The 24095-nt window shown below is 34.7% G+C and overlaps 1 protein-coding gene across 1 annotated transcript in view; it reads left to right on the top strand.

Moving 5' to 3' along the window:
- LOC103508921 (MDS1 and EVI1 complex locus protein EVI1-A) overlaps positions 1-22590 on the top strand; it is a 166368-nt gene extending 143778 nt beyond the window's left edge. Inside the window, exon 3 of the mRNA XM_008473537.3 lies at positions 20634-22590. Coding sequence (XP_008471759.1) covers positions 20637-22085 — 1449 coding nt within the window. The 5' untranslated portion in view covers positions 20634-20636 and the 3' untranslated portion in view covers positions 22086-22590. The remainder of the gene's footprint in view (positions 1-20633) is intronic.
- The last annotated feature ends 1505 nt before the right edge of the window (positions 22591-24095 follow it).

The raw sequence follows: 24095 nt of genomic DNA, 5'->3' as shown, positions 1-24095 counted from the left end.
TATGATTTTTATTATTGATCAATGTGTTGTACATAGGCATGGTCGAGGAAGGTAAGAACCAGGTATTCCATCCGAAGACCGTGTTGGGAATATGGTCTACACTATAAGGTCAGGACCGTCTTTGATTTTTCAGTTTCAGAGTTTGTCGAAAATCGTATTTATTTATTGACCACTGTGCACTCGATTAGTCATAAAACACTTTCAATTTATTGATAGAGGGGCTAGTTACCTAATAAATTAACTCATGCGAGGGCCCACATAGAAAGAAAGTTCTTTCACGTTGCAGCATAAATTGTGAGATGACTTGATTATGCAGAAATGTATAACATATATACTATTTGCGTCCCAGAGTCCGCACGGTTTGCATTGTGCTCTAAGCATCGAGGTTCCCACACTCCAAATCAATAAATACTCTGGTGAACATGATACCCGCAGTAATAATAATCTGGATCATACATCTAATAAACAATATTGTTGCATTGCTCAATAATCATAATAATTAGCGACTCCTCTGCCGTCCCCGATTTGCGTCCCAGAGTCCGCACGGTTTGCATTGTGCTCTAAGCATTGAGGTTCCCACACTCCAAATCAATAAATACTCTGGTGAACATGATACCCGTAGTAATAATAATCTGGATCATACATCTAATAAACAATATTGTTGCATTGCTCAATAATCATAATAATTAGCGACTCCTCTTCCGTCCCACCTACTGACCTCGCCAGAAAGTTGCAACAATTAAAACCATTCCTTTTAATGTGTCATTGCACGTTGGTCGGCTGGATTAAAAGACATCACTTTAATATTATGTTTCCTCCCGCCAACTAGAAAGGCCATTGCAATGTTCCTCCTCCCCCTCTACCCACTATGTTGTCTATTGTGACCATCACACAACAAATCAACAGAAGAATTTGCTCTAGGTGTGAAATGACTTTTGTTCAAACAATTACCAAGGAGAACCCCGCATAGGATGTTAATCTTATCAAAGAATTTAGAGAAAAAAGTGATATAAAAAACATTTTACACAACGTAACATGAAACGATGAGAAAAAGATATATCTAGAAAAACTCATCTTGAAGGATGAGAAACATGGGGCTCTCGGCTATAAGTAGCGAAGAGGACGTAGAGCAAATAATGATCAAAAGTGGAAAAGGAAAAAAAAAAAGGTCATAAATAATGCAGAAGCGCATCAATCAGTAAAACCATAAGCAACGCAGAGAACCAAAACCGCCCTCCACACAATAGTGAACTTGGTAGTTACCGTCAGTGGAGAATGGATTTGTACTTCCACAAGACAAGTGAAGATGATGGGAAATATGCGCTCTAAAGACATGGGCTGGACATTTTAGTGTTAAATAGGTATATTTATCGTTTGTTTATTATTGACAAACAACATTTCTCAAAAACAGTAAGTTTTATTTGTCAAGGAGTCCGTTATTTGACAGTTATATCAAGAAACTAGGTGTTAATATCGTGTAGAAAATCTTTATATTCCATATATGTACTTTGAAATTTAGTTATTATCGCCTGATCATCCAATTAGGGATAAGTAATACATACTTGATCTTGGATATCCTACCTTCATATCCTTATTTTCTTAGGCATCCTTATTTCCAAACAATGCACCACATAACTCTCTGAACAGAGACCGATGAAACTCATATTGTCCTCGCTCTACGTCAGCGCTGTCTCATCACGTGAATGCAATTTGCAATAATGCACCTCACTGACGTTGTAACAATATTTATAGATGCAGTACCCATATGCTAAAAAGATTTTTGATATATCCTATATATTGAAAAGAAAACAGAATAATTACTGTTAAGACCTCCTGTTCTGAAACAAAAACACAATATTTCTGTAGATTATTGCACTATCTACACTATACTTAAAGTGTGAGTGTGCTCGAGAGATAAAGAATTCATATGTGTCACAATGATTGGCATAATGAAACTTTTTTCGTTAAAATCAATTTGGTTGAATTGAGATGAGCTGTTCCTTCTGCCTACATTTGTTTATCATCTGAATAATGTCTAGTTTACTACCGGAATTAATATTAATACTTGGGTACATACTTTATGAAGTGGTCCTCATACTCAGAAGTCGAAAGAAATTCAAGATGTTTTCGCAAATCAAAGATTACTCTTGAATCCCAAATGTCTCTTTCCTATAGTATTGGAAATATTCTTCATAAGTTCTTCAATTTCTTAAAATTTACCTTGATAGAATTAATGCTTGCCATCAATGACTTTACATAGGCATGTTTAGTACATCCTTAGTTATCTGTTAGTGGTATTCTCTCTGCAGCAAGTAATGAAAAACAACTATCATACCTAATATAGAGAATATACTCAATATTTCTTTTCAATTTCATATACAGGGCGGAGATTTGATAAGAGGAAACAGGTTTTCATTGGACAGATGGAAAATCGTGTAGTTTTTCATTCAAACATATGTTTTCCTTGAAATTTTCTAGCCTATCTTGTTTGTTTATCAAGCAACAAGATGGAGAACCAATGTCCGTGCTTGGAATTTATGTTTTCTTCTTATCATGCGGATAAATCATTCATACTACTCACACCCACAACCTATTTAGCACATTAGTATTACATATTTCATCCATCACCTTTAAAATGATTCTAATTTTTTTTCTTTTTTTTTGTCATTCTTAGAATAGGTAATTCTGAAAATTATTTCAAACAATTTTATACTTACCTATGTATAGCTTTTGAAGAGACCTTTAAAATGACACATAAAACTACCTAATTGGGTGATCACAAGAGCAATGTCTTCTCAATTTATAAAGCTCACACTGTATACATAAATATTTCAATCGACATTTAAAAGTAGCAAAAAAAAAAATGGAGTTTACTTATTCTATCAACAACAACAGTTATTAATATTTTATTATTAAGCGATAATACCAAGTTCTTGTTTTCAATCAGTGCTTTCTTGCTGCTAGCTGCTCCTAGCTTAATGTTTTTTCTCACGTTTCTAATATGAGTGGAGAGAATATAAAATTGAGACTCGATATTATTTATCTAAATTCTGGTCTAATAAGATTATAAATACTCAGAAAAATAATTCACTATTTTATTCTACTGCATACAAGACACATACGATTCGCAATATTTTTCTTTCCAAGTTTCAAGAATTTTGCAAATAATTTAGATGAATTCGGATTATCTATGGATAAAAAAACTAATGTCCCCAATATTTGGTACCTCATATTGTATAGGTAACGTTTCTATACAAATACGATATTGTGCAAAATCTCTCTAAATCTAAAGGATCAATAATTACCATAATATCATTTCTAACGGTTGTAATCAATGCTATCAATGTAGATTTATTAACAATGGGAAATGTTCGCTTGAAAAAAACTGAATTACAAAAGAGCATAATGCTTTAGCCCCAAACAATACTCGGGTTATTTATTCTTCTACTGGGCCATAAACAAAAGCCATACGCGACTGATGAATTCTTTTGTTAAAGCTTCTGTTGTAATCAATGCTATCAATGTAGATTTATTAACAATGGGAAATGTTCGCTTGGAAAAAAACTGAATTACAAAAGAGCATAATGCTTTGCCCCCAAACAATACTCGGGTTATTTATTCTTCTACTGGGCCATAAACAAAAGCCATACGCGACTGATGAATTCTTTTGTTAAAGCTTCTTGTTTCGTAGACAGAGTAAGATCGCATACAGAGTAGCTCAGTGAAGAGAAGATACATATTATAAATTATTTTCAAGAGACTATAAGTTATAGAAAACACTCTCATGTCACCCTGTACCTAATTACTACATGTTATCCTCAGAGTACCATTGTTTCTCTTGTTTTCTAATATGTCTCCGATGTCAACTGTATCCATAAAGCTTCTTGCACCAAAAGTTTTCTACAGTCAAAACAGCATTTGTGGAATTTACAAGAATTCCTGATCTTATCTGAAATGTCCAAAAAACTAGTAATGAATTTAAAACCTCTCACTATCGATACACAATCGATACACGAACGACTACAAAAAAATATTCGGTGTTGAAAGACAACAGAAACCCATAAAACACGTATTGTGAACACACACAAACATACACAAATGAGATAATTAAAACAGATCACAATTAGCTCGGACCAAAGCTGACCAGGTTCTCCACCTGGTAATCAAGAAATATATCTTCAAGTACCTAGTTGAAGTCTTTCTACTTTTTAATCGCTTCTGTTAATCAACAAACAGTTTTTGGTCTCTTTTTTTCAGTAAGTAAAAGATTATAAAAAGCTCCAAATGTTCAACTATTCGACTTTGGTTTGAGAGTCAAAGCTCGTCAATTAGTGTATTCAGAAGAATCTTCCCATCCCAATAAAGTCTTTGATGCACGTGCTTACAATGGCTTACATAAATTAGGAATATCAGTGATGCTGTTAAAACTCTTTCCACTCGGACCATTGTGTTGTCAGCTGAACGTCTAATTATTTGGACATTAATTTAGGTGAATAGTACCTAATCTGAATGTTTATATTTCATTTACATAATTAATGATTTCTTGAATTTTGGGTTTCAGAGTAGGTATTTAACTAGAAGAGATCGGATTAGTACGTGCTTCTTTAGGATTCGTTTAGAGTTTGGACAGTAGCAGAGTAGCACTTCAGAAATAAGAGTGTTAAGATTTCTCCGGTATATTTTCAACCATAAGATAAAGCAGCAGTAATGGATTTTCTAATCACACCAATTCAGCAGATTATTTTATTAAGGAGCGCGGTAGCGCTCCGCCCCGCCAAGTCAAGAAAGTTTGACCGCGCTACTAGAGATATTATACGCGACAGGGAAAGTAGCCGTTTTCAGGTAGTTGTAGAGGGACAACTACAAATGACGGAAGAAAACGGATTGCGTGTGTGTGTTGGGGCACGGAAGTAGACCAAGTTGAAAAAAAAATCATCAAAATCGGTTAAGTTTAGCCGGAGATATTTGACTTTGAAAAACGTCAAATTTTTCATCATTTTCTGCTGCTGCTGCTGCTGCCGCTTCCGCTTCCGCTTCCGCTTCTTCTTTGACGTTGACCGCTCTACAGCCTAAACTACTGGACCGATTTTGATGGTTGATGGCTCATTTTTTTTCTCGTGAGTGGTAGGTGTGCCTTTTCATATTTTCAAGGCCCCCAAAGGGCCCCTTCAGCCTTAAATTTGATAAAAGTAATACATACGGTAGGTTGGTAGGTACAGTATGTAAGTGTAAATGTTTCAATTCAAACACTACCCACTCAGCATGTTTGTGAATTCTGATTTACAGGAACCGACTTATTATCATATTAATTTTTAGTGGCATTAGATCATTATTGAATTGTGCCTCGTGTAGTTGTCACGAAAGTTTTATTGGAGAACATATTTGTATTTTGTCTAACTCTTAAATCCTTTACTCCTTGAAAATGTATATCCCGATTTTCTTCACACTCTTCATTCATTCAGAGAAATAAAATCTACTGGAGTGAATTCAAATATAGTAATATTTGTCTTATGATGATTAATCTCTTTCAACTTTCTGAATACTTCCAAAAAATTCACTGACACATTATTTGTCATTGTGTAAATTATTGAATTGAATGGTCAGATAGTTGCACACCAAGTGACACACTTATGTGAGTTTTGTGTTATTGTGAGATATTTGTGGTGTTTTGGGTTATATGTTTCCATTTGTCATGTAGCACTCTAGGTATTCTGGTTTAGACCATCTGATTAGATAACAAGTGATACAGTGTTGTCAATGTGTTGTATTGACCACAAGACAATGTTCATTGGAAACACTTGTATTGTTGTTTTACATTCTCCGCAGGAGAGATAGACATGGGAACTTTCTTGCGGCAAATATACAATCGTTATTCTTTATTGAAGAAACATTATTGGAATATCTGTGCACAATCAACGGACTAGTAAGCAAGGGGCAATATCTAGATCTTACAAGAAACAGTGATAGCAATTTCCACATCGTCATCTCTGAGTGAGTTACAACTTAACAATTAAGCATCTCTCCAATGAAATGTTTTATCTGAGGAATTCTCATGTTTTAATCTGGACTCTGGACATGGTTTGTTTATAATCCACCTGTCAGTGTGCTCTACGATGTGTAATAGGGAACTTGGCAGTTGAGCTTTCAGGATAATATATCACACGGCCGAGTTCCATCTTTATTGAAACTTCAACTTTCCATCAGACTTGGACAATTTGAGCTCTATTGGAGAAGAACAATAATGTACATGATACCTATTTACCTATATGTACATGATACCTATGTAGACTTGTATACCTAAACAAATCTTCTTTTAGAATCATTGACCTGGCTATATTCTGTACTAACAAAAGAGATAATATCACATACTGAATGCTATCTTTCTCTACCCTTTCTTCCTAAACTTCCTAGATTCTTTTCATAGCTTTAAGACATATGTCTTTTACCTTTCCATAAACCGCTCTTCGTTTTTCCATCGCCATCAGAAACAGGTAGTTTAAGTTTGTAAAACATTTCCTCATAAAAATTGCTTTATTTGTCGTAATTTTCCTTTGAGTACCTATAAGAACGCATCTTCAAGTGATGGTCAATCTAAACAGGTCCCATTAGGATGTTTGGTACATGCCACAAACCGCTAGGTATTTGTAGTTCAATGTTTATACTCTCTCAGAAAACACTTCTAATGTGTCTCATTTAAAATGAATGTTGACAAAACGTGTTCCAATTCTGCAGATGGTCAATCTAAACAGGTCCCATTAGGATGTTTGGTACATGCCACAAACCGCTAGGTGCTTGTAGTTCAATGTTTATACTCTCTCAGAAAACACTTCTAATGTGTCTCATTTAAAATGAATGTTGACAAAACGTGTTCCAATTCTGCTGCCAGAATCGCTTTTAGAGCCACCCAAGCAGGGCATCGGTTCCTTTAGGGTGATAAATTCTGATACTAGGTCCGTGTGTGTTCTGTGTCCTCAGTGTATTGGTAAAACTGACATAAATAATTATCTAGTGTTATCCTCATGCTTACTTTAGACTAGTTAAGAGAAAGCAGACGTAGCTACTAGCTTCATAATATTTACTGGAGATGAATCAAAAGTGCAAGAATCTTGGCAGAGAGTGAAAATTTGACTTAAATTTACTCCATTTCCGAAAAAAAAAAAAAAAAAAAAAAAAAAAAACGGAATAGGGTGATAAATTCTGATACTAGGTCCGTGTGTGTTCTGTGTCCTCAGTGTATTGGTAAAACTGACATAAATAATAATCTAGTGTTATCCTCATGCTTACTTTAGACTAGTTAAGAGAAAGCAGACGTAGCTACTAGCTTCATAATACTTACTGGAGATGAATCAAAAGTGCAAGAATCTTGGCAGAGAGTGAAAATTTGACTTAAATTTTCAGCTGAAGTGAGTCTTTAATACCTACTAAATGGCCATAGAAAGGGACAAAGTACAAGGAAAAAAGTTTAAAACTTGCCCCTGTATGATCTTTCAACTCACAAGAAGTTCTAATCTTTGAGGAAGCACTGTGAGAGATGTGTGAATGTTCATTATCATTCTCTTCGATATTAGAATGTTGATCAACTTCACTTCGGTAGCAGATAATCATAATATTAGCATCTTGAGAGTGGAGCACCAGTGATTAATGCCTATTTAGTATTTAGTGGTTCACTTTCTTCAGAGGTGGTCCAATGGGACTAAGAATAAGGACTGTTGGTCCTCTGAATAGTCCAAATAGATCTATTATTGATGTGTCTATAGGAATGGAACTTTCTTCAAAGTTCGTCAGTGTTCTAGGTGGATTTAGTTGAAGAATCCAATGAGAAAATGACTTGAAGAGAAACTCCTCTGTAAAATGGTATCTAACATGTTGCTTGAACCAGAAGTGATCTAATTTACAATCTTCTTACATTGTGGATTTCGTTGAAGAATCCAATGAGCAAATGACTTGAAGAGAAACTCCTCTGTAAAATGGTATCTAACATGTTGCTTGAACCAGAAGTGATCTAATTTACAATCTTCTTACATTCACAGATTGATGGTCCAAACAAAAATCAGAATGCTAAATTCGATATTTTTAATTATACAAAACAACACAGAGCGAAGTGGTTTGCAAATCTGATGTCACATAATATCTTTGGATTTTGGAAAGAAGAGTCACATGAATTTCTTTTGGAGAATAATAGGAACATCCAAAATGCTAAATTCGATATTTTTAATTATACAAAACAACACAGAGCGGAGTGGTTTGCAAATCTGATGTCACATAATATCTTTGGATTTTGGAAAGAAGAGTCACATGAATTTCTTTTGGAGAATAATAGGAACATAAATCTAGCGTTTACGCTACAAAAAATCGTGATTCGCAATATTTTTCTTTCCAAGTTTCAAGAATTTTGCAAATAATTTAGATGAATTCGGATTATCTATGGGTAAAAAAACTAATGTCCCCAATATTTGGTACCTCATATTGTATAGGTAACATTTCTATACAAATACGATATTGTGCAAAATCTCTCTAAATCTAAAGGATCAATAATTACCATAATATCATTTCTAACGGTTGTAATCATAGTGTATTTTTTTCTACCTTGGGAAGTATGAACCTATTGAAGACAAAATACCAACAATCCTAAATAGTGAATCAGGGACGCAATGCTAAATGTTGGAAGTTTAGTAATACCTTAACAAGTTGTGTGTTACCTGTCCAACCCTTAACAGAAAATGTAAGTGGGGGTATAAGTAGTGTATTTTTTTTCTACCTTGGGAAGTATGAACCTATTGAAGACAAAATACCAACAATCCTAAATAGTGAATCCGGGACGCAATGCTAAATGTTGGAAGTTTAGTAATACCTTAACAAGTTGTGTGTTACCTGTCCAACCCTTAACAGAAAATGTAAGTGGGTAAATCCTTCAAAGACAATTTTCAACATTTTGAGCTCCAAAAAGAGTTCCTCTTGGGGAGCTGTAGATCTGTTCATGGTTAATTTGTTGCTAATTATTGGCCTTACTGCAGTCAATTTGAAACTAACTAGGGTAAATCAAGAGAGCTTTCTAAATTCAAAAGAAGTTGACTTTGGTGAGCGATGATTTCGTCAATTTATCTGTCGTCTCTAATCTCTATGGGTATGTAGAGTACATAGCTACCAGCTTGATTGGCATAACTTTTGCTGCTTTAGGAATCTTTTTTTTAAGGGTTACTCTCGAGCCATCATTATTTTCGAAAGTAGAGCAAATTATTAGTAAACATATTGAGCAAACTATAAAGAAAAAAATCTTCTTTATCTGATAGAATTTTGCTCGAATTCAAGTTTTTTTTTATCATTTTGATAAAAAAAAAAAAATCAGATGAACAAGAGAGGAGAGAGAGAGAGTATTTCTCCCAATTTAACAAGATAAAACCAACACTAATTGATCATTAAAATTGATTTTGGTTTATTCAAAAGAGATTTGGTTAGGACAAGAAGTTGAAACAATGAGCTTTTTTTGTGGAAATATATTCGAAAACGACTCTGGAGATATTCACAATGGCTTCCATATAAATAATTTATGTGATTTTTACCTGTCTTCTCAATCATCTCCAAAGAAGCAAACGGGAATTAATTGAACTCTCTTGATAAGACGAGAATGTAATACAAGTAAATGAGACTACTTACATTTGAAAAGAAGAAGGGCTTGTGATCATTTAAAAATAAATAAATCATTTTCATAATTTAGAAGATGAAGTCCCTAACGAATTAGAAATCTGATTATGTGTTGTGAATTTTAACTTTTTAAAATATTATGTAGAATCTTTTAGGACCACTTCATTTCACAGGACCCACTGTGATGAATTCAAAATCCAATTGCTCGTTAGAATTCGAGCTTTTTTTACACATGTAAAAGGAAAAATAAAAATTGATTATTTTAGTGCACTTCCAAGAAGAAGATACTAGCGTATGGTTATTCTTTCGTTCAAATTACTTTACATTTATGGTTTTATGGATTTCCAGAAGCCACCTCGAAGTTCTTATTTGAATTTCGGTAAAATTTTGCAGCATCTTGGTGGCTACTTGTCACCTACAGTTCATTGTCACATAAAAAGTCATAAAATTTACGTTTACATTTGATTTTGACTGAGTCTCCTGTGGATCTGGTTTAATTCTGAATTAGGTACCAAATAATGTCTAGTTTACTACCGGAATTAATATTATTTACTTGGGTACATACTTTATGAAGTAGTCCTCATACTCAGAAGTCAAAAGAAATTCAAGATGTTTTCGCAAATCTAAGATTACTCTTGAATCCCAAATGTCTCTTTCCTATAGTATTGGAAATATTCTCCACAAGTTCTTCAATTTCTTAAAATTTACCTTGATAGAATTAATGCTTGCCATCAATGACTTTACATAGGCATGTTTAGTACATCCTTAGTTATCTGTTAGTGGTATTCTCTCTGCAGCAAGTAATGAAAAACAACTATCATACCTAATATAGAGAATATACTCAATATTTCTTTTCAATTTCATATACAGGGCGGAGATTTGATAAGAGGAAACAGGTTTTCATTGGACAGATGGAAAATCGTGTAGTTTTTCATTCAAACATATGTTTTCCTTGAAATTTTCTAGCCTATCTTGTTTGTTTATCAAGCAACAAGATGGAGAACCAATGTCCGTGCTTGGAATTTATGTTTTCTTCTTATCATGCGGATAAATCATTCATACTACTCACACCCACAACCTATTTAGCACATTAGTATTACATATTTCATCCATCACCTTTAAAATGATTCTAATTTTTTTTCTTTTTTTTTGTCATTCTTAGAATAGGTAATTCTGAAAATTATTTCAAACAATTTTATACTTACCTATGTATAGCTTTTGAAGAGACCTTTAAAATGACACATAAAACTACCTAATTGGGTGATCACAAGAGCAATGTCTTCTCAATTTATAAAGCTCACACTGTATACATAAATATTTCAATCGACATTTAAAAGTAGCAAAAAAAAAAATGGAGTTTACTTATTCTATCAACAACAACAGTTATTAATATTTTATTATTAAGCGATAATACCAAGTTCTTGTTTTCAATCAGTGCTTTCTTGCTGCTCCTAGCTTAATGTTTTTTCTCACGTTTCTAATATGAGTGGAGAGAATATAAAATTGAGACTCGGTATTATTTATCTAAATTCTGGTCTAATAAGATTATAAATACTCAGAAAAATAATTCACTATTTTATTCTACTGCATACAAGACACATAGACGTTTCGTAGACAGAGTAAGATCGCATACAGAGTACCTCAATGAAGAGGATACATCATATTATACATTTAAAATAGGGAATTATTTTGCAATATCTTTACACAAATGCTAAACAAAAGGCTGTTTCTTATGATGTGCCTACAGCCTACATTCTTTTTACAGTTAAGTTTACACAGAGGTAAGAAAATGGTTACTCCAATTTTATAGGGAAATTCTCAATTCATACGCGAGAAAAGTTTCCCTTTTAGTTTCCTTTGCAATATTATAATCTAATTCATTTAAAAACCTATAATTTGGATTTGGTTATTCAATATTCTGGTTCTGAAGAACTTTTTCAGGCATAGAAAACACTCTCACATCACCCTGTACCTAATTACTACATGTTATCCTCAGAGTACCATTGTTTCTCTTGTTTTCTAATATGTCTCCGATGTCAACTGTATCCAGATTAGTCGGGACTAACTCTTCGTCTGAACCAAATAGACTGAATAATCTCGGACTTGAACGTTATTGGATTTTGGATTATCCGACATTGTTCTTGTTCGTGAGATAGCTGAGACATTCTATGAGATACTTTTAGCTCTACATACATACAATAGTTGATTTTCAATTTCAAGTTCGTCAGTCTTTCTTTGAAAAAATTGTAGAAACCCTTTTGCCAAATGAACCTACAATGTCGTTAAAAGGTGCAACTACTTGTTCTATAAATATTCAATTGAAGGCGGATATGGTAAAGTGAAAAATAACCCAAGTGTTACTATTAGACACAACACCAATGAGCAATGAGTGAGACTGTAGGCCGTTGTCAAGCAGGAGATATGAACACCTGTTTGTATCAGTGGGTGAGAATGCTCCCACGCGGTCTCAATTACACCTCGGAATGAAATAAACACTAACTTGATAAAAATGTCCTTAGATATTATTAAACCGTAGGACTTGAACGGCAAGGAGTGTGAGGAATAGAAATAAAAGAGATGCTCAAAGAAGAAGATGTGATACAATCTGAAGATACACATTCGATAAGACCAAAGTATCAATTACACAAAAGCAGTAGTGCAATATGTTTGGCGCACTTGTCACCATTAACTTTTTTCTTCGAATGCGAAACACTTGTCCAATCTGAATGGGACTTATGTAGATACAAAGCTTGCATTCAATAATTTGCACATTTTATATGCACAAATATATCGTAACAGTTTGATTGTCGCTGAAAAAAGTAATGTTCAAAGATATACCGAAGAACAGGGCGATAATACGATATTTAGCACCTGTGCTTGGAATTCTGAGCGATAGTAAGCATTTGCATAAAATTGTAATTAAGCTGAAGAGCATCAAAGATACTTTGGACAGGCTACAAGGTTCTATATAACAGAAAGATATTTTTTTTTTTAATACATACGGTAGGTTGGTAGGTACAGTATGTAAGTGTAAATGTTTCAATTCAAACACTACCCACTCAGCATGTTTGTGAATTCTGATTTACAGGAACCGACTTATTATCATATTAATTTTTAGTGGCATTAGATCATTATTGAATTGTGCCTCGTGTAGTTGTCACGAAAGTTTTATTGGAGAACATATTTGTATTTTGTCTAACTCTTAAATCCTTTACTCCTTGAAAATGTATATCCCGATTTTCTTCACACTCTTCATTCATTCAGAGAAATAAAATCTACTGGAGTGAATTCAAATATAGTAATATTTGTCTTATGATGATTAATCTCTTTCAACTTTCTGAATACTTCCAAAAAATTCACTGACACATTATTTGTCATTGTGTAAATTATTGAATTGAATGGTCAGATAGTTGCACACCAAGTGACACACTTATGTGAGTTTTGTGTTATTGTGAGATATTTGTGGTGTTTTGGGTTATATGTTTCCATTTGTCATGTAGCACTCTAGGTATTCTGGTTTAGACCATCTGATTAGATAACAAGTGATACAGTGTTGTCAATGTGTTGTATTGACCACAAGACAATGTTCATTGGAAACACTTGTATTGTTGTTTTACATTCTCCGCAGGAGAGATAGACATGGGAACTTTCTTGCGGCAAATATACAATCGTTATTCTTTATTGAAGAAACATTATTGGAATATCTGTGCACAATCAACGGACTAGTAAGCAAGGGGCAATATCTAGATCTTACAAGAAACAGTGATAGCAATTTCCACATCGTCATCTCTGAGTGAGTTACAACTTAACAATTAAGCATCTCTCCAATGAAATGTTTTATCTGAGGAATTCTCATGTTTTAATCTGGACTCTGGACATGGTTTGTTTATAATCCACCTGTCAGTGTGCTCTACGATGTGTAATAGGGAACTTGGCAGTTGAGCTTTCAGGATAATATATCACACGGCCGAGTTCCATCTTTATTGAAACTTCAACTTTCCATCAGACTTGGTCAATTTGAGCTCTATTGGAGAAGAACAATAATGTACATGATACTTATTTAGACTTGTACAAACCTATGTATACCTAAACAAATCTTCTTGGAGAATCATTGACCTGGCTATATTCTGTACTAGCAAAAGAGATAATATCACATACTGAATGCTATCTTTCTCAACCCTTTCTTCCTAAACTTCCTATATTCTTTTCATGAAGTTTTTTTTATTAATTAAAAAAAGAGTATTAATAATGATCTAAAAATGGGAAGACGAAGAATGCCAGTAATGATGGTCGGGTAAGTTTTTTTTATTAATTAAAAAAAGAGTATTAATAATGATCTAAAAATGGGAAGACGAAGAATGCCAGTAATGATGGTCGGGTCTCTAATTAGAGACACGACGTTATGTCATTGTACATCCATGGGCAGATTGTCCTCCGGTGGTTCTGTAGCCCCCAGTAAGCTACGAAATGTATGCTCGCAAGTAACTTTTAATTGCAAAATTATGTTTCTTTTGGTTATTTGGAGCATTCCAACAAAAAATGGTGTTTTTTCATCACGCTTGCGTCAAACATTTAATTTCATTTGTAAAGATTCCAAATTAAAACTGTCGCTTGAAGACTTGCCCGCTATATCTCTTGTTACACCATGGACAGCTTTCTCATCTGTCACACTGAATTGGGAAAAAAAAGCTTCAAAACTATGAAATCTTTTAACTATGTAGAGTAGGAATATGTCTCAATAAATTCTGTTATCTTACATTTTTAGAGCATAGGCCATGGTGGGACCTATATACTATCAAGTGTTCTGGGAAATTACCGCTATATCTCTTGTTACACCATGGACAGCTTTCTCATCTGTCACACTGAATTGGGGAAAAAAAGCTTCAAACTATGAAATCTTTTAACTATATAGAGTATGAATATGTCTCAATAAATTCTGTTATCTTACATTTTTAGAGCATAGGCCATGGTGGGACCTATATACTATCAAGTGTTCTGGGAAATTCCTAGCAAGATATTAAACACAATTACATAAGGTAGTATTTCTAATAGTAGGTATAGTAGCTCTAGCACCATATGACCAGTATGTGGTTACGGCTAATACTAATGTCATAGCCATTACCCATTCATACGACTTTAATCAGTTCATCTGATCTTCATAATGTAGCTCCGAGCATAGAGGAATATGTTACTGTACGGAAAAACCTTCCAGTATTTTATCACACTAGCCACTAGAATATTAACATACTATAATGCAACCAGTAACATAGCTCCTAGCAAGAAGTCAAGTTGTGAATGTGAAAGAATAAATTTTGAAGTCTGTGGTTTCAAGAGGAAAAAAAAAGCATACCTACCACAATAATCCTGATGACAGTATATGAATCCGATTGTTCCAAATAAATTGGAGTTATTATTTTCCTTAACATATTTGTGGTCAGAGTTTAACAACCATAATTGTGCTATCAAAATACGATTTGCACTAGATTAAGGTAGAGGTGTGTAACTGTGTAAATATAGTGTATTTAGGTACCTACCTATAAGTACTTCACTACCTAATTGGGTTCTTGTGAGTGGGCTAGATAATTTTCGTATTATTATGTGATTACATTGACTGTTTACTTGGTAATAGCCGAAAATCTGCTAAAACATAAAATTATGTATTTTATTTAGAATAATTTTGTTCTTTGTACTAATGAGCGCAGACTAATCATAACGATATACATAGTTTGTGCAAATAAGTCTAATATCCACCTAATTATTTAAATAAGTATGCTCCCGAGGCCAAAGTAAAGCTGTAACAGTGATGGGGACTCATCACTCAACAATAGACAACCATTTCAAAACAATGATACAATATTTGACTTTAATGATCCTAACAATGGGAAAATGACCTTGGATTGAGCTGACCAATTCAATCATCATAATGAGAAGACAGACAAAGTGGCAGAAACTTTGACAAAGTGACTGATGTTGCGTAGGAACAGAATCTGTAAACATTTCAGCAATACTCACTGTTGGATATTTTCTACAGAAAAGTCTCATCATTAGGGACCGACCTTAATAAGTAGGGATTAACAAATTACAAAATAATCTAATGAGTGCACCAATTTCACAATTATTCGTACTTTTCAACAGCACGAAAGAGTAGAAAACATTCTCTTAGTATGATCGCAAGATTTTAGGATCAACGAGCAAAGTTAATAAGTAATAATATACTTATAGTGAACTGTTTCTCCATAACCTTAACGGAGGAAAATAAGGACGTACCAACACTGCCTACTCTTAATGAATATGAATAGCACGTTCCACTTGTTGATCTGATTAGACGCCTCACAAATCTTACAATGACACCTTGCGCGGAACACATTGATTTAGCAGCCACTGCTGATCGACAACTAATGATAAACACACGAACTGGTAGTCTGAAAAGGGCGGTATTTAGAAAGATATTATGGAAAAACCTTCCAGTATTTTATCACACTAGCCACTAGAATATTAACATACTATAATGCAACCAGTAACATAGCTCCTAGCAAGATATTAAACACAATTACATAAGGTAGTATTTCTAATAGTAGGTATAGTAGCTCTAGCACCATATGACCAGTATGTGGTTACGGCTAATACTAATGTCATAGCCATTACCCATTCATACGACTTTAATCAGTTCATCTGATCTTCATAATGTAGCTCCGAGCATAGAGGAATATGTTACTGTACCTATTCAAAGAGAGAAGTACCATATTTGCGTGGGTGTCATGAGAATTCTGTTGGGAGATGCTTGTGCATTTGCTTGGAACCCTTCTCAGTTGTTTCAAACTTCGTTGAAGAATCGTTTCATTGGCGGCAAAAGAAACGGCTGTTTTATCGTGAAAATCTGACATAAGGAAGATGAAACCTCGAGCCTCTCTTCTTATTTAGTTGCTCAATGAATACACAAGTTCTTATTTCAACATCTCATGAAGGCACCACCTAAACATTCAAGAAAATCAGCTGGATTTAGAAATAGAATGGAATAATGTGGGTACAACATAAACAAATAGACCGAATTTACTTTATTGGTCAATTGTTTAGGTCTATTTTTTTCCAAGCAATTTCTTCAAAGTCCTTAACACCAAACAATAAATTGAAAGGGAAAGGATGGGCTCCTAGACAATGTGGTGAGAAGTGAAGTAAACAATGGGACCGAGAGATTACATCATTTTGTAACAATATAAACAACTCATAAAATAATCAAGTACAAAGTTGAATGTCAAAATATTGTGCTACTGAAATAGTTCGACGCTGATGAAAGAAAGTAAAAAAACTCAGCACACCTTCAAAGAGATTCCCCGAGATGGACTTGTGAATATTGGAGCTTTTCATGGCATCACAGTGATGATAGGTAACTGTGGTAAGTCCAAATAAAGCTTTTGCGTCAAGGGCCAATTTTGTCCAAACCAACGTAATACCAATAAAGGGAATTCTAGATACATTTACAAGAGGATTGGATGCGCCAGAAGCTCTTGGGACTGCACTGTGATCAGATAAAACTAGCGTAATAGCGTAATCTTTTCGTCCAATGATTTTCTCCCCGAATTTACAGTTTTTAGATTGAAGAATCCCAATATTTCCATCAGAGTCAAATACAACCTTTACTATTGTGAGGGGAAGTACTTGGTCGTATGGCCCCAAGTTAAAACAAAGAAGAGACCAGGCAAAGTGTTGAAGATGTGGAGCGTGTGACTCTTGATGTTTGAATGAAAGATAGCATCCTCTGCATCCTCTCTGAGCTAACTATGCATATGAAGCAATCTGTCAGTGTCATGTGCATCAAGTACCTAATTACTTGAGAACGGTTTTGTAACGTTATCACCTTACAGGTCACAACTGCATCGGTAAACTGCTGCAGAAAGTACAGATTATCGGTAAACTGGTGCAGAAAGTACATATTATCGGTAAACTGGTGCAGAAAGTACAGATTATCGGTAAACTCCTGCAGAAAGTACAGATTATTGGTAAACTGGTGCAGAAAGTACAGATTATCGGTAAACTCCTGCAGAAAGTACAGATTATTGGTAAACTGGTGCAGAAAGTACAGATTATCGGTAAACTCCTGCAGAAAGTTTTTTATATCAGTACTTTTTTGTGGAGGGTAACTCTTGACGTTAATTTTTTAACACGAAGTGTTTTTTTGGGGGTAGGAATATCAGTGATGCTGTTAAAACTCTTTCCACTCGGACCATTGTGTTGTCAGCTGAACGTCTAATTATTTGGACATTAATTTAGTTTAGGTGAATAGTAATCTGAATGTTTATATTTCATTTACATAATTAATGACTTCTTGAATTTTGGGTTTCAGAGTAGGTATTTAACTAGAAGAGATCGGATTAGTACGTGCTTGTTTAGGATTCGTTTAGAGTTTGGACAGTAGCAGAGTAGCATATCAGAAATAAGAGTGTTAAGATTTCTCTGGTATATTTTCAACCATAAGATAAAGCAGCAGTAATGGATTTTCTAATCACACCAATTCAGCAGATTATTTTATTATCATTAGATGTGCTAATGGTAAACAAGGATCCTAATGCTAATGAATTACTGAATTAATAATAAAACTTACTCCTTCAAATTGTGCCTTCTTTATTGAAGAAAATTTCTTCATTGAGGAAGAGGGGGTAAACCTACTGAAGAAGAGTGGGGTTATACCATCAATAGAACAATACCAAATTTTCAAATAATACCGTTTAAAATTAAAATCATTAAATGTTGGTATTCATTTTCACAGACCTTTGCTTGAGCAATTGATCCTATTTGACTATAATTTTATTAAAATAGTATAATCTTATATTTGCCTTTTCCACAAGTTTGGCCATGCCTCGGGATGAACTAGCGGGATTCCGGAGCGAAGCGACGGAATTCAGCTAGTATATACATATACGCGTTCATATGTAGGTATACCATCAGGCAGGTTCTCAGCTGATGAATGTAGTTCAGGTACATAACTTTCAGTAATAAAGAGCTTGAGAAAAATTCCTACTCAACGCCTGCAAAATATCCGGTCAACACATTGAACATTATCCGGGTTAATGATTCTCTAGCTGATTAACCCTTGTGATCCTGTGGGGACTGAAATTAAGCTTAAAATGAGAAACCTATTGGAATAAGGTCGTTCGCGTTTCATTTTAATGAAATGGTATTCCGGTAACACTTAGCACTGGGAATGTCCAGAAAACATTCAAAGAAAACACCTTTGGGTGGACAACCGATGAGTTTCTGGTTTTAGATTTTACTAAGAAACTATCAACGTCTAAAAGGATTGGTTTGTTTCTATCAGCTACAATACCTAGAAATTTTAGAAATACCCAAAAAGGGTTAAAGAGCCTTATCAAATTAGATCGTCAACACTGCTTACATTATCTCTGATCAAGATCCTAGGAGTGATTAGAAATGATTAAATTTAATTACATGTACCTATAAGTAACGTGGTGCACTTGTTTCCATTTTCTAATTGATGCAAATGTGTGTACTGTTTGTAACTTGATATCTCTGGGATTTATCTGAGCCAAATCAGAAGTGGTGGAAACCTGAAATATGCACAGTTATCGGTTTATAAATCGTGAATATTTAGCTTGATTTGTGAGTTGAAAAGACAACTCTGTCGGTAAAGTCACAAAATCTGACCTCTTGAACAAAATAAAATAATTATTAAACAAAGAAATAGATAGCACACAAACAGCAGCAATAGGCTTCCAATAAACCCAATTATTTGTCAAGGTGGATTTTTCACACGCTATATACTCATAGGGTACAGAAATTCAAACAGGGCTTTGAATCTTTCCGTTGCCTAATTTGTTTCAGTCGACCAATTTGTATGTTTATTTTGTTTTAATCTGATACTGAAGTCTTGTTCAGTAGTGTCATTAGTAAGTTAGGACCAAGGTTTTGATTGATTTTGGGCCTCAATGAACTTTTTTTTTTATTCATACATAGCTTGTTTATTTTTTCCTCTTGGTCTTCATAGCATTTTTTTGCCAATTTTATCCAAGTCAACCTACCTATTATGTTTCCAAGAATGATATGTTTGAGTATCAACAAACAGAATTTTACCCATTAATCAAGTTCGTTTTCACCCAAATGAGAAGCGATAAACAATCTTGTAGTCTGTGTGGGCCATATCCTCATCCTAATGGTATTGCTATCTGTAAAATAAACCCCCGAATTGAAGATGAAATCTTCAATTTTGTCGTCTGTCAACCATTTGAATAATTAAGTTCGTTTTCACCCAAATGAGAAGCGATAAACAATCTTGTAGTCTGTGTGGGCCATATCCTCATCCTAATGGTATTGCTATCTGTACAATAAACCCCCGAATTGAAGATGAAATCTTCAATTTTGTCGTCTGTCAACCATTTGAATAATCATTTAACGGAAAAATGTATTCCTATGTACCTAGATATACCTACGTATGTTTTGTAACTTTAATGACCAAAGCCATATACTTAGGAATCGTTAAGTAAAAAATCAAGGTATAGAAGAAAAAAAACTTCCAAAATAACTAATGATGAATGAAGTACACATCTCGCAACTTGAAGAGAAATTCGCCAATATATCATTATTTACCATACTGAATTCAAAACAACCCACAAATAAGAACTATAAAAAAGAACCCAATATTTTATTGCGATTCAATAAAATTGTTTGGTTGGATTAATGATAACGGTCCAGTTTTGTCTGGATTACATATATTATTCGAAAAATCAGAAAGATAGTGTTTTATAGGTTTGGTGAAACATATCAAAATAAATAAATAAATCGTAAACTTCAGTATTTGAAATCAATCACTACTTTTGATGTTTTTTTATACACTTATGAGTACCCATTTTATTTTTGTAGATGGTACATACCTACCTATAATGTAAAATATTCCATCTGATAAAGCAAATTTACTAAGTAGTCCTTTAATTTTGTTTGAGAAATGTCCTGATGATATTTTTTGTTTGCTCTTGTTTCAGGTGATGAGTGTGGTGGATTCCTCGCTGGCGTGGTACTGCTACTACCCGCGGGTCTCTCCACTGCCTTTGATAAACAATATGCGAGAGAAGGATTCAAGTCCTAGAAAGATGGTAATGCCCAACACTGGTCATAGTTCACCTAAACAAGCTTCTGTCTACCCGTTATCAATCAGAGTATCCGAGTCACAAGAGCAGCCTTCAGAAGAGATGCCGTTCGATTTATCTCAGAACACAACCAGATCCCACAATGGACCTCACATGTCACCTGCAGGGAAACCGCCCTCCAGTCCTGACAGTGAGAGACATGAAGAACAACCTCTTGATCTCAGAGTTGATCATAAGAAAGTATTTTTAAGTAGAAATATGGAAGATGAAAACCGGAATTTGATATTAAGATCTCCAACACCATCTGAAAATTTAGAAGTGAACTACAGATCCTCTCCAGCAAGTACAAAAGATGAGCTACAAGTGCAGGATGATGATCGGAGTTCCCCACCTAATATAAAATCTAGATCTTTAAGTACATATCCGGTATTGTTTCCCCATCCAGTCATGCTAGAAGCTATGTATAGAGCCCGTGACAAAGTACCCCGGTTACCACTGCCCTATTCCATGAATAGTCCTCCGGGATACCCAGGACGACCAGCCTACCCCTTTATTAATTCAGGTTTATTGAATGGACACCCTATTCAATCTCCCACTATTGATTTGATAAGAAGTCAACTGCCACCTTTAGCCAATTCTCCTAAACAGTTCCAAGAATCAATATCAAATAATACGGGAAAACCAAAAGATCGATATGCCTGCAAGTTTTGCGGCAAAGTATTTCCACGTTCTGCAAATCTCACTCGTCATTTGCGGACACATACAGGGGAGCAACCCTACAAGTGCAAGTATTGCGAAAGATCTTTCAGTATCTCATCTAACTTGCAACGGCATGTGAGAAATATCCACAACAAAGAGAAACCGTTCAAGTGTCCTTTGTGTGATCGATGTTTCGGTCAGCAAACAAATTTGGATCGACATCTGAAGAAGCATGAAGCGGATGGACCCACTATTCTAGACGATAGAAACGGAGGCATACCAAGTCCGTCTATGATTCATAACAGATGTCGGCCTCCTTCGGGTATTTTAAATGATGATTCCTATTTTGAAGAAATTAGATCTTTTATGGGTAAGGTTAGTGCAGATGGTAATCGTCTTGTGCAGAGGGTATCTTCACTGAGCCGCGCAAATTATAACTACTACCTGCCGCATCAAGAAGATGCAGAAAACAATAATAATATAAATAGTAAAAAGGAAATTCTCAGCCCGAGTGAGAAAGACAATTATTCCTCCAGATCCTCAACATCAAGTCTGGGTTCAACCCATGCAGTTCCTCATCCTCCTCGCACCAAAGATGTTCCTGAGAGTACGAGAGAGAAAACGCCGGATCCTGTGACAAATACCTGACGATCGTATTAGTTAGGAATGATCGCACTAATTTGAAATGATCTTGAAGAGTGGTCCGAAATCCTACATCATAGCAGAAATCGCAACATCATTGTAATACTATTATGTAGTTCCAAGTTCAAAAAAAAGTTGGATCTAACCGGATTTCTATCACTTTGTCCCTGTTTCCTTTGATTAAATGTGACTTTCTTGTCAGAAAAAGATTCAACTGAAAAGAATTTTGGACCAGGCGCTATTTACAAAATGTGTGATCTCTGCTTATACTGATGATGGTTTTCGACCACCCTATGGAATGATCGTACTAGATGAGCTAGTCATGTATACGGCATGCACGATACACTCCCCCGAGTTACCATTTCTTCTCTTCCTGTCCCTTACTTTTAAGTGCCTTAACTTTTACGTTTAAATTTTTTCCAAAAGGTTTCAAAGGCCCGGCCTGCGTTTATTTGTTTTGTATACTTAAATTTTTCTTTTGTGTTATCTATTATTAGTTTTATTTTATGTCTCGTTATCTTTATATTATTATTTAATTTTTTTTAGCTTTTAATAAAAGTGTTCAACAAAATTATATCTGATCTTGTCCATTTCCACATTCATGCTGCAGGAAAAAAAGTGCTAAATCTGCACTTCATCTTAGAGGTCGTCGTTATGAACAGTTAAGATCTTTGGGATGTTGAGAATGACGACTATGATGTCAACCTCATTCTGCCTTGCAGTTCAAGAATTTCAAGATCTTCCATATTTCCCCAACACGAACTTCTAAGCGCAAAAACTACCTATGTTGTTCATACGTGGCTCTTCTACGCATTATAATTAAAATATGGTAAACAGATATTGCTTCAAGGTAGACTCTTTAGTTCTGATGAAAGATGTAAAGTGAATTCCGTGCCAAGGATAAGTTAGTGTAGGAAAATTGACTAGACTAGAACTGGGGTCTAAAGTCACGAACATTATCTGTTGGTTTTCCTCAGACAAACATCTATTACTTGCATCACAATATTTAAAAGGGGGTAGGTAATCAACGGACAAGTTAACCAAGAACTACGAAGATCTGATATCCGGATGAAAAATGCTTGATTCTTAGTAACATGTGTCTCTTCTAGAATCATCTGATAAGGAAATAACAATTTTCTTGATTAGCTTTCTGTCAATGTCATACAAGGACTTCATCTTAGAGGTCGTCGTTATGAACAGTTAAGATCTTTGGGATGTTGAGAATGACGACTATGATGTCAACCTCATTCTGCCTTGTAGTTCAAGAATTTCAAGATCTTCCATATTTCCCCAACACGAACTTCTCAGCGCAAAAACTACCTATGTTGTTCATACATGGCTCTTCTACGCATTATAATTAAAATATGGTAAACAGATATTGCTTCAAGGTAGACTCTTTAGTTCTGATGAAAGATGTAAAGTGAATTCCGTGCCAAGGATAAGTTAGTGTAGGAAAATTGACTAGACTAGAACTGGGGTCTAAAGTCACGAACATTATCTGTTGGTTTTCCTCAGACAAACATCTATTACTCACATCCTGGAATGTCCTGTACTAGCCCCTGCTCGTACATCCCTCCTCCCCCAACCAAACCTGGGCGACGAACCCGATGTCATCGAATCCCTCTTCACTTACCTTAAGCGTATCGATGCATATAAATTAATATAATACCAACTCGGAACCAGGGCGAATGACCACGCAAGTGGCTAGCTGTTAAAGCCCTTAATAAAAAAAGAAATAAATAAATAAAAAAAAAACATCTATTACTTGCATCACAATATTTAAAAGGGGGTAATCAACGGACAAGTTGACCAAGAACTACGAAGATCTGATATCCGGATGAAAAATGCTTGATTCTTAGTAACATGTGTCTCTTCGAGAATCATCTGATAAAGAAATAATAATTTTCTTGATTAGCTTTCTGTCAAAGTCATACAAGCTTTTGCTTTTGCCACAGGAGTTTACAGACATAAAATTGACATTTTCAACATGAAAGATATCATAGCACGATGCATAGA

Source organism: Diaphorina citri, unplaced genomic scaffold (assembly GCF_000475195.1).
Source record: "Diaphorina citri unplaced genomic scaffold, Diaci psyllid genome assembly version 1.1 scaffold2, whole genome shotgun sequence".
NCBI lineage: Eukaryota > Metazoa > Arthropoda > Insecta > Hemiptera > Psyllidae > Diaphorina > Diaphorina citri.
The sequence above is the reverse complement of the archived record's forward strand: the minus strand, read 5'-3'. Positions and strand labels throughout refer to the sequence as shown.